General features: G+C 44.2%; 1 protein-coding gene across 2 annotated transcripts in view; it reads right to left on the bottom strand.

The window, feature by feature from the left end:
• The window catches only part of fbxo4 (F-box protein 4), a 102,134-nt gene that overhangs the window by 45,102 nt on the left and 42,324 nt on the right, over nt 1-14,708 (bottom strand). Inside the window, exon 7 of one of the 2 annotated variants that reach the window (XR_011339927.1) lies at nt 13,284-13,496. Coding sequence is in view for 1 of the 2 variants with exons in the window: in XM_069884094.1 (XP_069740195.1) it covers nt 13,416-13,496 (81 nt within the window). In the remaining variant the exon portion in view is untranslated. Of the gene's footprint in view, nt 1-6,029; nt 13,497-14,708 lie in introns of those variants that run through there. The other variant, XM_069884094.1, reaches the window with a different exon arrangement.

Genomic DNA, 14,708 nt, shown 5'->3' with positions numbered 1-14,708 from the left:
AAAGGGTTACTTAAACAAAGGTTGCTTTTAATTATTTTGAACATGAAAATAGAATCAAACTTTAACTTATCTCTATTGACTCCTTAACCTACTTAACTCCCTTCTAATTCTAAGTGCAGGTGTGTGTAATGTGTGTGTAAGTTCTTTGGTTCACAGTCCAATCTCACTGGTTGCAGGCAATTCTTGTACTGTTCACAGAAGTTAACATTAATAAAGTTCACCAGACTTTGCAGCTAAACAGGTAAATGGTTACCATTCAGTTCTTGTTGGTTTTCTGAGAGAGAGTTGTTCTTGTTTCAGGTCACCACAGAATTCCTTTTTGTTTTTCCTATTCCAAGGGAAGCACTGGACAGCCAGTCCTCTTCTTTGACCAGGCTGTCTTCCAAAGCTTGCCAGCTTGTCCCTCTGGAGCCAATCTGGCCCCCCCCCCTCCCCCCTCCCTCCCCCCCCTCCCCCCTCCCTCCCCCCCTCCCCCCTCCCTCCCCCCCTCCCCTCCCTCCCCCTCCCCCCCCCTCCTTCCCCCCCCCCTCCCTCCCGGAATTAACCTCCAGAGAACCATATTTCGGCCCTTCTAGTCTATGCTGAACTATTATTCGGCCCAGTCCCACTAACCTGCGCCCAGTCCATAGATCTCCTAAATATTAAAACTGACCTCTCATTCACTGTCACCTGGCAGCTTATTCCAAATTTCCTCTAAATTTCCCCCCCCTTCATCCTTAACCCAAATCCTCTGGATTATCTCTCAATGGATAACACAGATCTACATTTACTGTCTACCTCCATCAAATCTCCCTCATTCTTCTACACTCCGGGGAATAAAGTCCTAAACTATATAACCTTTCTCGGTAAAGTCCAGGCAACATCCTCGTAAATCTCTTTTGACCCCTCAGTCGCCACCCCTCCAACTTCACACTCTGAATACTCCTACCTGTTTCGGCCCCTCTGAATGAAACCCACACTAGTGGAGTTTGCTCACTTCGACACTGGATGGCGGTGTTATTTCAATTTCTCGCCACCATATCTCCACATGCCCTATAAAGACATGGAAAGCTGAGAGGTTCGATACAGACTGCAGTGCCCATGATGTGAGGGGTACAGCAACCTGCAATGGAAAATGGCGCTGTTTCTAAGTGAGGTGTGGAGCAGAACACATGGTCCGATCAAGGCTCTATTGGCTCCGGCAAAACCAAATACCTAGTCTTATCAAGAGTTATGTGACCTGGTTGGAGAGCATCTGTCCCCCAATTCCAGTGGTGATCATGGAAACATACAAATTCTACACCCGAAAGCAAAGACAGGTGAAACGATGAGCCAATATTTTGCCAAGTTGCTAAGTTGTTGGAGACAGGCAGTTTTGGAATGTTTTTGACGTGGCCCTGAGAGACATGTTGGTAATCGGTTGGGCTGACCGCCATGCCCAATAACGATTGTTGAGCAGGAAAGGTTTGGACATTAAGTCCGCCTATGAGGTGGCATTGAGATTCGAAATGGCCAATTGTAATATTGGTATTAGACAGGGGGAGCACGTGGTGAAGAGAATGGAGCAACAAGAATGCTTCTGCTCTAGTAGGAATAACCACAGCCCTAATAACTTATCACAAAAGGGGCAAGTCCTAGTTATGTGACAAGGAGGGACACATCAGTCAAAGTGTCCAAGTCAAAGACAATAGAGAAAAAGGTCTCTGAGGGAAGTAAAATGGGGCAATGAAATGGCCTGGGGGGCTGGTGAAGTTCAGCACCTGGCCTTGTGGTGTGTTGAGAACAATTTGTTACTCAATACCTAGAAGACAAAAGAGATCATTGTGGACTTTAGATGGGCGGGAATCCACACACACACTCCTGATTTACATCAATAAGGCGGTGACAGAGCTTCAAATTCCTGGGGGTCCATATCTCTGCTGATCTCACGTGATCTTTGAATTAATCAATAATGATCAAAAAGGCACAACAACGTCTTTATTTTCTGAGATGTTTGAGGAAGTTACACCTCAGCCCCAGAATGCTGTTGCCTTTCTATAAATGTACTATTTAGAGCGTGCTGACAAACAGTATTTGGCCGTGGGACGGGAATTGTTCTGCACAAGACAGGAAGGCGGGGAGTGAAAACGGCCCAACGAATTGTTGGAATGCAATTACCTCCCATCGAATCTATCTATAAGAGGACGATGTTTGGACAGGGCGAGGAATATCATTAAAGATGCAACACACCCTAACCACGAACTATTTACTCTCCTATCGGCAGGCAGTTGTTATAGGAGTCTTTGCTAAAGAACTACCTGGCTTAAAAAGAGGTTTTTTCACGAAGCTGTGATCATGTTAAACACCAGTTCACAGCGTTGAGCAGGGCTGCATTGTATTTCAGAATCAGTAATCTTTTAACAATTTATTTTAGAATATTGTGGTCTTATTGTACATGGTTTATTGTGTGTTTATTGTATTTTATTTTATATTCTGGCCAATACTAATCAAGTTTTATTGGCTGGTAAACCAGCAACATTACAATAAAAAGCATCACTTCACACAATAAAAACCAGAAATTGATGTATATGTGATGTATATAGATATGTTTTTGAAGGAGATAGATTGTGGGGGTTTAGTGTAGGTCACAAACAAACACAAACACTTCACAAAACAGATCTCATTTAAAATGCAGGAGTTTTACTGAAAGTGAGTGATGCAGGCACTGAGAACCTTTGCAAAGACAATAAAACAACGAAGTTGCTTTGCTAAAGAATTACAAAAGCAGGTGTAAATGGATTATTGTTTTGAAAACAACAGCGGTGCTGCAATTTGTGTGGCTGCAGTTTGCTGTTCTAAGAAGGTCATGTGGTTTTAGAGAGAGAGAGAGAGAGAGAAAGAGAGAGAGAGAGAGAGAGAGAGAGAGAGAGAGAGAGAGAGAGAGAGAGAGAGAGAGAGAAAATTCAGTTCAAGTTCCGCAGTGGCTTTTGGAACCTGGCGGCTTGTTGAAACCCCATTTTGAAGATGGGTTGTGAGTTCTGAGTTCAGCCTATTGACAACCCTTGTGGTCCATACAAGTGGAAAGGGCTGGCTAGAGTGTTTCATCTGAAATAAGGGAAACAAATGAAACTCTGTGTTGACCTGCAGATGAAGAAGTTATCATTTGGAAAACCCTGATGGGACAAATTTCTTCGCCAAGACACAAAAGTGGCTGATCAGATGGAATCAGTTTATGTGTGTCCAACGAGCAACAAATATCTGTCTGAAACCGACAAGAACCTTCCTGAGTGGTAACTATTTAAGCACCAGAGCTTGGTGAAAATTCATAAAAGTTAAATTCTGTGCACAGTAGAAGAATTGCCCGCCCGATACCGGTGACCTTGGAGGAGTGAGAAGTGAGATTAGACTGTGAACCAAAGAACTTTTCTGAACTTACACACACATTACATACAAGTGCGCTTAGAATTAGAAGGGGGTTACGTTAGATTAACAGTAATAAGTTAAAGTTTTTATATTTAAAGAAAATTTAAAATGGCTTTTATTTAAGTCTTGGTGAATTTCTATTGCTGCTGGGTTTTGGGGTCCTCTGGGCTCATAACATATAAAAACAATCTTCTACAATAATAAAAAACCTCCAGAGAATGGCAAAAGTTTGAGCAGGGAGTCAGATTTCCAAAGCGACCCCTGCGGATGACGGAGCATTGGCAGGAACGTACATCCATGGTGTCGTTGATTGCAGGTCAGAAAATTTTGTTCATGTTAAAGATGGAACTCGACACAGAGGCAGCTCTGTCATTAATGTCAAAACATCTGAAATGAATGAAATTGAAATGAAACGGTCGGACAGAGTGTTAAAGACGGTTATTCGAGAGAAAGCCAAAGTGCTAGGGAAATGTGTAGACATCGAGTATAAGGGTCAAAGAAAGGAAGAAATGATTACCCAGTTACAGTGTAGATATAAAAGGAGCCACCTTGTTTGGAAGGGATTGGTTGTCCCACATCCAAATGGAGTGGAAGGATATTGTTGCAGTGAAAAGTGGGTGGCGGGCAAAAATAAATCAAAGCTGTAGCAGGTGTTTCAGAAATATCAGTTTTTGAGGACCTGGGAAAAATTCAGAGAGTCAGATAAAATTGCCATTGGAACCTGAAGCCAAACCTAAGTCTTTAAGCCAAGGACAATACCATTCGCAATTTTTTTTTTTAAATGAATCAAGGTGGAGCTCAACAGATTAGAAAATTAAGGAACTGGACAGCTCCAGTTGTACCGGTCAGAAAACTCAGTGGTGAAATTAGAATTAGTGAGGACTATTAAGTCACAATGAACCAAGTTCCCCGACATCCCATTCCTCGAGCAGAGGAATTATTTCAAGCTCTGAATGGTGGGAAAAAGTTCATAAAACTAGATCTATCACAAGCATGTTGACAAGTTGAATTGAACGCCGAATTTCGGAAGTACGTGGCTATCAACACTCACCTGGGATTGTTCACTTACACCAGGGTGCCGTATGGGATATAATCAGCCCCAGCGATATTTCAAGCGATGGACAAACTATTGCAAATGTTGGAGTTACCTAGGTGATATCATCAGGTCGGGACGACACAGAGCACCTAACAAACCTAAATAAAGACTTAACCAGGTTAGAACAGGCTAAAGTCTGACTGCGTCAAGACAAGTGTGTGTGTATATGGTACCCTCAGTAATGTAGTTGGGATTTACAATTGACTGGAAAGGAATCAGGATGGATGAAGCTGGTTCCGAAGCCATCCGCAGTGCTCCTTGCCCATTGAATCGAACTGATTTACAATCGTTTTCAGGTTTGGTCATCCCTAACATGCAAACACTCTGCAACCCACTCAACCTGGAATGCTGGTACGCTGGAATGTGGAAACCGACAAAGCTTTCAATCACTTGAAGAAACTGCTGTTCTCGTTCACTAAGACCCAGGCAAGGAAATGACACTCGAGGTTGATGCTTCACCTGTTGGTTTAGGTACGGGATTGTCACAAGTCACGGTAAAGGGAGAACCGGTTGAATCTACTTCCCACTCTTTGATGGCCTGTGAATAGAACTATGGGGAAGGAAGGACTGGCCATAATCTTTGGTCTAAGCAATTTCACCAATACTTAAATGGTAGGAAATTTCCTTTAGTGGCATCCAATAAACCACTGAGCTTGACCTTAGGCCCCGATAAAGACGTTCCTGTGTTGGTGGTGGCAAGAATTCAAAGATGGGCGATGCAGCTTGCAGTGTATGATTATGACCTAAAGCATCGTCTGGCAGACAAGAACACGACAGGCTGAAGTGAACATTAATTGGATGGTGGAAGCCACAGCAGTCAACCATGAACAACTTTACCACTTGCCTATTACAGCGAAGGCTATCTGCAAAAAGGTACAGAGAGGCTTGAATGGGTGGCGAGACCCCGGCACTGTTACCCCCAAATTGAAAGCTTATAATACGTGGCGAAATGAAATATCAATTGAAGAGGGCTGCCTATTGTGGGGAACAAGATGCATCATCCCCAAGAAATGGCAAAAGGCCATGCTAAAGGAGTCCCACACCAATCATCCAGGAATGGCTTGGGTGAAAGCACTGGCACATATGCATGTCTGGTGGCCATCAATGGACAGTGACATTGGCAGATGGGACGGAGATGTCCCATCTGCCAAGAAATGAAACCAAAGGCACCCCAGGCTGAAGCCAACCCATGGAAATTGCCATCACAACCATGGCACCAAATTCACATAGATTTCGCTGGTCCACTTATTGGGGGAAAATGTTCTGATTATTGTGGATGCTCACTCCAACTGGCCTATAGTGGGGGCCAACGACAACAGAAAAAAACAAGCGAGGAAACAAGGTGTGTTCGCAGGGTACGGATTACCCATAGACCTGGTTTCAGACAATGGACCTCAATTTGTGTCAGAGACTTTCAATCAGTTTCTGCGAGGTAAAAATGTGCCGCCCATATTATCTGCACCTTACCACCCTAGTGCTAATGGGGAAGCGGAGGGCTTCGTGAAGACTTTTAAAAGGGCAATGAAAGCAAAGAATCATGCAAACTAACATGGAATCATAAAATTGCAGACTTTCTGTAATCATTCAGAACACCGCCGCACTCCACTACCAAACACATGCCGGTGTAATGGATAAATATTGGGAGGAATTTGGTAAGATTAGTGGGTTACATACATACACAAATTTTAAAACAGATCTTATTTGAAATATTGAAGAATTCATATTCAGGAACATTGCAAAAACTATGGAGAATTTTATGCACATTTCACAAGTAGGTGCTAATTGAAATGACGTCATGAAATGAATAGATTATTGTTTGGAGGAGACAAACTGGCTGTTTAAAAGTACCTACAGTGTGCTCACAGGAAGGTCACTCCTGGGTTTTGTTTATCTAAGACAACAGCTTGACCAAGAGAAGTATAATTCCTGTGGTTTGCTAAAGAAGGTGGGGGGTTTGCAAGTGAGAGTCACATGAGCTTCCTGGCAGTTGGAGAGAGAGGGAGAGAAGACAAACTCTCTCAGCCAGTGTGTGTGTGTGTGTGTGTGTGTGTGTGTGTGAAAGGAACTCTGTGGTAGCCTGAAAGAAAGAGGTTACCATCTGGAGAACCCTGATGGGGCAAGTTTCATCAGCGAGACATTGAGGTGACTAATGGTGGTACCTCAGTTGTGGAAATCCTGGAACAACAAATCTCTCTGTGCAAACCCTACAAGAACCTTCCTGAGCAGTAAACATTTACCTTTCAAGCACCAAAGTCTGGTGAACTTTATACCTGTTAAATTCTGTGCAGTCTAAGAATTGCCTGCATCCAGAGAACTTGGGAAGGAGAAGTGAGATTGAACTGTGAACCAAAGAACTTTTCTTAAATTTACACACACATTACATACACGTGCACTTAGAATTAGAAGGGGGTTAATTTGGGTTAGTTAAGTATACAGATAAGTTAAAGTTTGATTCTATTTTCATGTTTAAAGTTGATTTAAAAACAACTTTTGTTTTAAAAACTACTTGACTTGCTGAATGTCTATTGCTGCTGGGTTTTGAGGTCCTTTGGGCTTGTAACACTGGCAGAACTGATCTTTGGACACAACTTGAGAAACCAACTAACTGCAGTGCACACAAACCTCGGGCTTTGTATTCAGCGGCTGACATCCCTGAGTAAACGAACAAGAGCTCTGGAGATCAGAGAAAGAGTATTAGTAAGGGATTACTGAGAGAATAAGGAAACCTCGATAAGATGCATGCTCCCAAAGAAACTACGTCCATGTTCATATTTGGTACAAGTGGAGGACAAGATATGGAAATGACACATCAACCAGTTAAGACCAATCGAGAACTCCATCTCCATTCTGATTGCAGATGTTTCCCAGGACTACCCAGTTTGGGCACAACCAGATGATGATGGGGCCCCAGTACCGGTGGCTCAGGAGCAAAATGCTGGTTAAATACTGGACAAACAGCTAGTCATGCCAGCCAGCAAGAAGAAGTCATCTGCTCCAGAGGAGCTGACTTCCAGAGGAAGTGAGAAAGACACCCTCCAGTACATCTAAAAGACTAAGTGTGGTGACCTAAAGACTTTATTCAATACATCTCAAAAATTATGGGTGTCGACTTTAAGATTTTGCATGTTTCCAGTACTGCAGGATCTTTAGTTACCATGATTAGTGGAAGTTGTATTTAAATTCTCTGCAGTGTTAACATGGGTTAAATTCTCTGTAATACCAGCAGTTCATTTTAACGCTATAATTATTTACCAGTAAGCATAAAACATTTGTTTGAGGGGGAAGAGTGCTCTGGGATCGCGCATACACGGGTGATGTCTGGGACGCGGTGTGCATTGTGGGGAGTTCCAGTTGGTGCATTCTTCAAATGAATAAGGATGTGCTTCCCATTTCTCTCATGTTTTCAAAGGGAAAATACACGACTGTGCTGAACTATTATTACGTCTAGCACGACTGACCTGGACCCGCTGTTCTCTATACCTCTCGCAACCATGGACCTGTCCACTTTTTTTCTTAAATGCCAACACTGGGCCCGCATTCACCACCTCAGCTGGCAGCTCGTTCCACACGCCCTTTTTCCCCTTTCATTCTTAACTCCTCTGGGTTTAATCTCACCTACCCTCACCCTTTTCTGCACCCTTAATAACGCGCTTCTTGTAGTTGGGCAATCAGACCTGCAGGTCTTGAAACTCAGGTGAGAGAGTTAGGCTTTAAACAACCCATTAAAGGAGGTGGTTAATTTTTAAAATCCTGTGACCACCCAAGATGACACCAGCAACTGGGAGGGGTTGCAGACCCCGGGGAAGCAGAGCACCCGAAAACAGGAAGACCCCCCCCCACCCCAAGTTTGAGAGGGAGAAGCAGAGGGATACTGCGGCTGAAGAACACACAGGCAGCAAGCTTCTGGTGACTTGAGGCGAGGAACCCATGCAGGCTGTGGGCTGCTGGCGACTGCGGCCAAGGGTTCGCATTAGGCTGCAGGGTGGTGGAGACTAACTTGTGACTGGTTGATGAGTACCCGGTACTGGAACGGAGATATGAGGGTGCTGGAGGCTTCCTGATCGTTTCAGAGGTGTGCATCTGGAGCTCGGGTTGCCGAGAGTTTGGACTAAAGGCTGCAGGGACTGCTGGAGGTGAATCCATGGATACTCAGTGACTCTGAAGGGACTCTTTTGCTTCTCTTTCTCTGACTGTAAGTGGCGCCGGGCAATTTCTGCTGATGGCGAATCTTTGTCTGCCGCACGGTGAACTAAAAGAAATTTTGTGTAATATCATATTTTTCTCTTTTATTACATGACAATAGTCTTGAATCTTACCCACTTGCATCTTTAGTTGTGCGAAAGAGGGGCATACTCGATCGCAAAATAACCTTCCTCTGTGCTGTGCTTTGACTTTACCAGAAAATGATGTTGTGACTGAAGTTTTATCTGCTGACGGTTTGGTTATCAGTTGGAAATAATGATTAGCCCTCGATGGTCAGAATCCATCTCATCATGGACTGTGGTGGCCTGAGATGTGGTATCAATGCAAGGAGAGTTGTAGGAAAAGCAGATGAGCTTAGTGCATGGGTTAAAGGTACATAATGAATCTCCTATTAGGGAATGAGACAGGACAGGCATCAGAAGTATGTGTTGGGGTGAGGTGCCAGTGGATTGGAGGATAACTCATGTTCCGTTGTTTAAAAAAGGCTCCAAGAGTAACCCTGGAAATTATAGGCCGGTGACACTGAAATCAGTAGTTGGTAAATTATTGGAGGGTGTTCAAGGAGATCGTATATTCAATTATTTGGGTAGCTGGAAAATCGTGTTTAACCAATCTGACAGAATTTTTTGAGGAGGTTACCAGGAAAGTTGATGATGGAAAGGCTGTGGATGTTGTCTACATGGATTTTAGTAAGGCCTTTGACATGGTCCCACATGGGAGGTTAGTCAGGAATGTTCAGACATTTGGTATTCATTGTGAAGTAATAAATGAATTTGACAATGGCTGGACAGGAGAAGCCAGAGAGTAGTGGTGGATGATGCTTCTCAGGCTGGAGGCCTGTGACTAGAGGTGCCTCAGGGATCGTTGCTGGGACCATTGTTGTTTGTCATCTATATCAATGATCTGGATGATGATGTGGGAAATTGGATCAGCAAGTTTGTAGGTGACACTAAGATTGGAGACGTTGAAGACAGTGAAGAAGGTTTTCAGGGGGATCTGGATCAGCTGGAAAAATGGGCTGGAAAATGGCAGATGGAATTTAATGCAGACAAGTGTGAGGTGTTGCATTTTGGAAAGGATAAACCAAGAAAGGACGTACGCAGTGAATGGTCAGGCAATGAGGAGTGCGGTGGAACAGAGGGATCTGGGAATACAGATACATAATTCCCTGAAAGTGGCGCCACAGGTGGACAGGGTTGTAAAGAGAGCTTTTGGCATATTGGCCTTCATAAATCAAAGTATTGAGTCCAGGAGTTGGGGTGCTATGAAAAAGTTGTATAAGACATTGGTGAGGCCAAATGTGGAGGTTGTGTGCAGTTTTGGTCACCGAACTACAGGAAAGATATCAATAAGATAGAAAGAGTATAGAGAAAATTTACTAGAATATTGCACCTCCCTTAAACAGTGAGGCAATAAATCTCGCCTGCGATGCTCAATAATATTTTTTGAAATGAGCTACTTGCAGCGTATAGAAAATGTAAGGGAATACTAAAGAAGGCATGGGGGAGTTTTGGCAGATAATGTGAAGGTAAATATGAAGGGTTTCTACAAGTACATTAAGAGGATAATGAGGGATAAAATTGATCCCCGAGAGCAGTGGTTCCCAACCTTTTTCTTTCCATTCACATCTCACTTTAAGTAATCCCAAGGCCATAAGTGCTCTGTGATTAGTAAGCGATTGCTTAAGGTGGTATGTGAATAGGAAGGGAAGGTTGAGAATCTCTGCTCTAGACCCAATTGTTACTGAAATATTTTGGTTGAGAAAAATTCTCATTGGCCCATTTCCTTTGGAGTTATGAAACTGTGCACATAACGAGTCAATTTGGAATGATTAGAACAGTGATTTTTGAACTTTTTCTTTCTACGCACATACCACCTTAAGCAATCTCTTATTAATCACAGAGCACTGAAGACATAGGGAATACTTAAAGTGGGATGTGAGTAGAAAGTAAATGGTTGGGAACCATTGCCCTAGAGGATCAGAGTGGTCAACCATGTGTGGAGCCTTCAAGAAATGGGGGAGATCGTAAACAGTTTTTTTGCATCAGTATTTACTCAGGAAACTGGCATCGTGCATATGGATGGAAGGGAAACAAATAGAAGGGTCATGAAACGTATGGAGATTAAGGAGGAGGAGGTGAATAAAGGTAGACAAATCCCCTGGGCCAGATCTGATATTCCCTCAGACCTTGAGGGAGATAAGTGTTGAAATTGCAGGGGCCCTGACAGCTAGATTCAAAATGTCCTTAGTCACAGGAGAGGTGCCAGAGGATTGGAGGGTAGTTCATGTGCCGTTGTTTAAGAAAGGCTCCAAAAGTAAACCAGGTAACTGTAGGCCAGTGAGCCTGACATCAGTAGTAGGTAAATTATTGGAAGGAGTTCTGAGAGATAGGATATATAGGTATTTGGACAGCCATGGGCTAATTAAGGACTTTGTGCGTGGTAGGTCGTGTTTAATGAATCTTGTAGAGTTTGTCAAGGAAGTTACCAAGAAGGAAGATGAAGGGAAAGGCTGTGGATGTTATCTGCATGGACTTCAGTAAGGCCTTCGACAAGGCCCTACATGGGAGGTTAGTTCAGAAGGTTAAGACACTAAGTATCTAAGGAGAGGTAGTAAACTGGATTCCTAATTGGCTGTGTTGGAGAAGCCAGAGAGTAGTGGTGGATGGTTGCTTCTCAGACAGGAGCCCTGTAAATAGTGGTGTGCTTCAGGGATCGCTGTTGGGACCATTATTATTTGTTGTCTATATCAATGATCTGGAAGATAACGAGGTAAATTGGATCAGCAAGTTTGCTGATGACACAAAGATAGGAGGCGCTGTGGACAGTGAGGAAGATTTTCAAAGCTGGCAGAGGGATCTGAACCAACTGAGAGACTGGGCCAGTAAATGGATGATGGAGTTTAATGCAGACAAGTGTGAGGAGTTGCATTTTGGAAGAGCAAATCAGGGAAGGACGTACACTGTAAATGGTAGGGGACTGAGGAGTATGGAGGAGCAGAGACCTGAGGATACAGGTGCATTGTTCCCTGCAAATGGCAGCGTAGGTGGACAGGGTTGTAAAGAAAGCTTTTGGCACTTGGCCTTTATAAATCAAAGTACAAGAGTTGGGATGTTATGTTGAAGTTATTGGTGAGGCCAATTATGGAACAGTGTGTGCAGTTCTAGTCACCTAACTACCGGAAGTTATCAATAAGATTGAAAGAGGGCAGAAAAGATTTACTAGGATGTTTCCAGGTCTTCAGGAGTTGAGTTACAGGGGAAGATTAAATAGGTTAGGACTTTATTCCTTGAAGTGTAGAAGAATGAGGGGGGATTTAATAGAGGTTGACAAGATTATGAGGGTTATAGACAGAGTAAATGCGAATAGGCTCTTTCCACTTAGATTACGAGAGATAAATATGAGAGGACATGGCTTTAGAGTGAAAGGGAAAAGGTTTAGGGGGAATATCTTTACTCAGAGGGTGGTGGGAGTGTGGAACGAGCTGCTATCTGATGTGGTAAATACAGGCTCACTCGTTTTAATAAAATGGATAGATACATGGATGGGAGAAGTCTGGAGGGTTATGGATTGGGAGCAGGTCAGTGGGACTAGCAAAAAAATGTTTTGGCAAAGACTAGAAGGGCTGAATGGCCTGTTTTCTGTGCTGTAGTGTTTTATGGTTCTATGGATCTTCTAGAAGTATATAAAATATTAAAAGGCATAGAAAATATAGAGGTAGGTTTTTCCATTGGTTGGGGAAACCAGAACTAGAATTCAGGGCAGTAGATTTAGGATGGGGATGAGGAGGAACTGCTTTTCCCAGAGGGTGGTGAATCGGTGAAATTCACTGCCCATGGAAGCAGTGGAGGGGACCGCAGTAAATACATCGAAGGCAAGGTTGGATAGATTTATAGATAGTAGGGGAACTAAGGGATATGGGGAAAGGCAGGCCGGTGGAGATGAGCCGATCATCAGATCAGTCGTGATTAATGGAGCAGGCTCGACGGGCCTGACGGCCAACTCCTGCTCCTTGTTCTTGCGTTCCAAGGAACTGTGCACTGTTTCCATCTGAGGTACTGCTTGTTATTAATTAGTGATCACAGCACTAAGTACTCATAAAGATGACTAATATCCACTCACAGATATTTACCAATACTTCATAGTCCAATAGAAAAGGTGGTCCAAGGCACAAGATCAAAGCTTCAGCTGAGGTGGTGAATGTTGACATTTAAGGCAAATTTGGAAAGGTACATGGATGGGAGAGGTCTGGAAGGCTAAGGACAAGGTGCAGGGCAATGGGACGGTGGCAAAGTTGGTGCAACGGTTAGCGCAATGCCGTTACAGCGCCAGTGATTGGGACCAGGGTTCGAATCCCATACTGTCTGAAAGGAGTTTGTATGTTCTCCTCGGGGGCTCCGGTTTCCTCCCACCGTTCGAAACGTACCAGGGCTTGAAGGTTAATTGGGTGTAAATTGGGCGGCACGGGCTTGTGGGCCGAAATGGCCTGTCACTGCGCTGTACGACCGAATTTTTTAAAAGAAAATTAAAATAGACTGTCATGGACTCGAAGGGCCAAGGGGCCTGTTTCTCTACTGTATTGTTCTAAGGTTCTAATACCAACCCCTTTGCTTGATTATATGGATAGTGTCAAGAGTAGTTTGTTCCAACAAGAGATGGAGGATAGATGGGTGTCTTGGATCTGACATCATTCCTCATTCTGGACCACTTCTGTATCAAGTCCCAGTGGTCCCTTTCACAATCTCCCCAGTTCCCGAAGAATCCACTCGATGCCTTCCAGAAAGCCAGCAAGAGTCTCTGCGTCGCAATCTTGTGCCTGATCAAATAATCACAAAGGAAAGTGCTGTTAGCTTGCACTCGATGGCAGTAATGATCTACAAATCCAGGCTGTGGGCAAATAAAGGTAAGAAAGGGGAAGGCTCCTGTATTGTAACTTAATATTATATATAGAATGTAACATGCATGAAATCTTTAACCTTTGGTCTACCGTAAGGCAGACAGAGAGTCACCACTGTGTCCAGCGCCCCTCACAGAAACCCACAGCACAAAGTTCCACTCAGCCGACGAGCCGGGGAGACTAGCTTTCCCCTGCACTGGGAGCTACTGTGGAAGGCATGGCCCAACCATTCCTCCATCTGCCGATAGAAAGCATCTTATTCAGAGAAATGTCATCAATCTAAAAAGCTGGGTGAAATGTCTTATTAATTCTACTGTCCTCTCTCTGTTGGCTCATCTTCCATCCTTGCCACTTTAACTGCAATGGGCTCTTGATGCTTAATAATCTCTTGTGTGACGCTACATAGTAGGTCTTTTGAAGGTCAGGCCATGCCATCCACTGGTATCTGCAGGTCACATTCCCCAAAAGTTCAAGTTTATTACATATACAATCTGATGAAAGAGCGTTTCTCCAGAACACTGTGCACACACACATATAAAAACCGCATACACATGTGAAATAGTCGAATTTTGTGGTCCAAATTTTAGGGGAAAATTTAGCGGGTCAACTAGTGCACACATGCTATTTTTGACTGCGCCATTAGGAACCTGGATGGGTGGGCAGCTGGGGCCTAGGCAAGAGTCAGGGTGTTGGGAGTTCAGAGGGGCAGACAGCCAGGAACAGGTGGTAGGTCCGCGCTGAGCTCGGGTGGTTGGGCAGCTGGACCAAGGACCCGTGGTCAGGACATCGGGAGCTCTGGTTGGCGGGCAGCCTGGGTCAAAATTAGGAGAGAATTACAAGGTACCAACTATTACGCAAGTATATACGGTATTGTAGCGGCCCCCGAACCAAGCTGCAGCCCGGCTCACAAAATGGCTGGCGAACGCAGCGATCGCGAGGGCCCCGCAGGAACCAATGGACGTCATCCCGGGTGACCTCCCGCATGGCGGGAAACGGCGGGTGACGGCGGGAACACCGGCCAGTCAGAGGTCGGTGCTGCGATTATGTCACTCCTGCTGTCAGAGGAAGGGAGTGAATATAAACAGAGCTGGAAGAGCAATAAATCAGTCTTCGCCCTCGACTTGACCGTGT

This window comes from Narcine bancroftii, chromosome 1 (assembly GCF_036971445.1).
Source record: "Narcine bancroftii isolate sNarBan1 chromosome 1, sNarBan1.hap1, whole genome shotgun sequence".
Classification (NCBI taxonomy): Eukaryota; Metazoa; Chordata; class Chondrichthyes; order Torpediniformes; family Narcinidae; genus Narcine; species Narcine bancroftii.
This window is presented reverse-complemented; position numbering and strand designations above follow the sequence as displayed.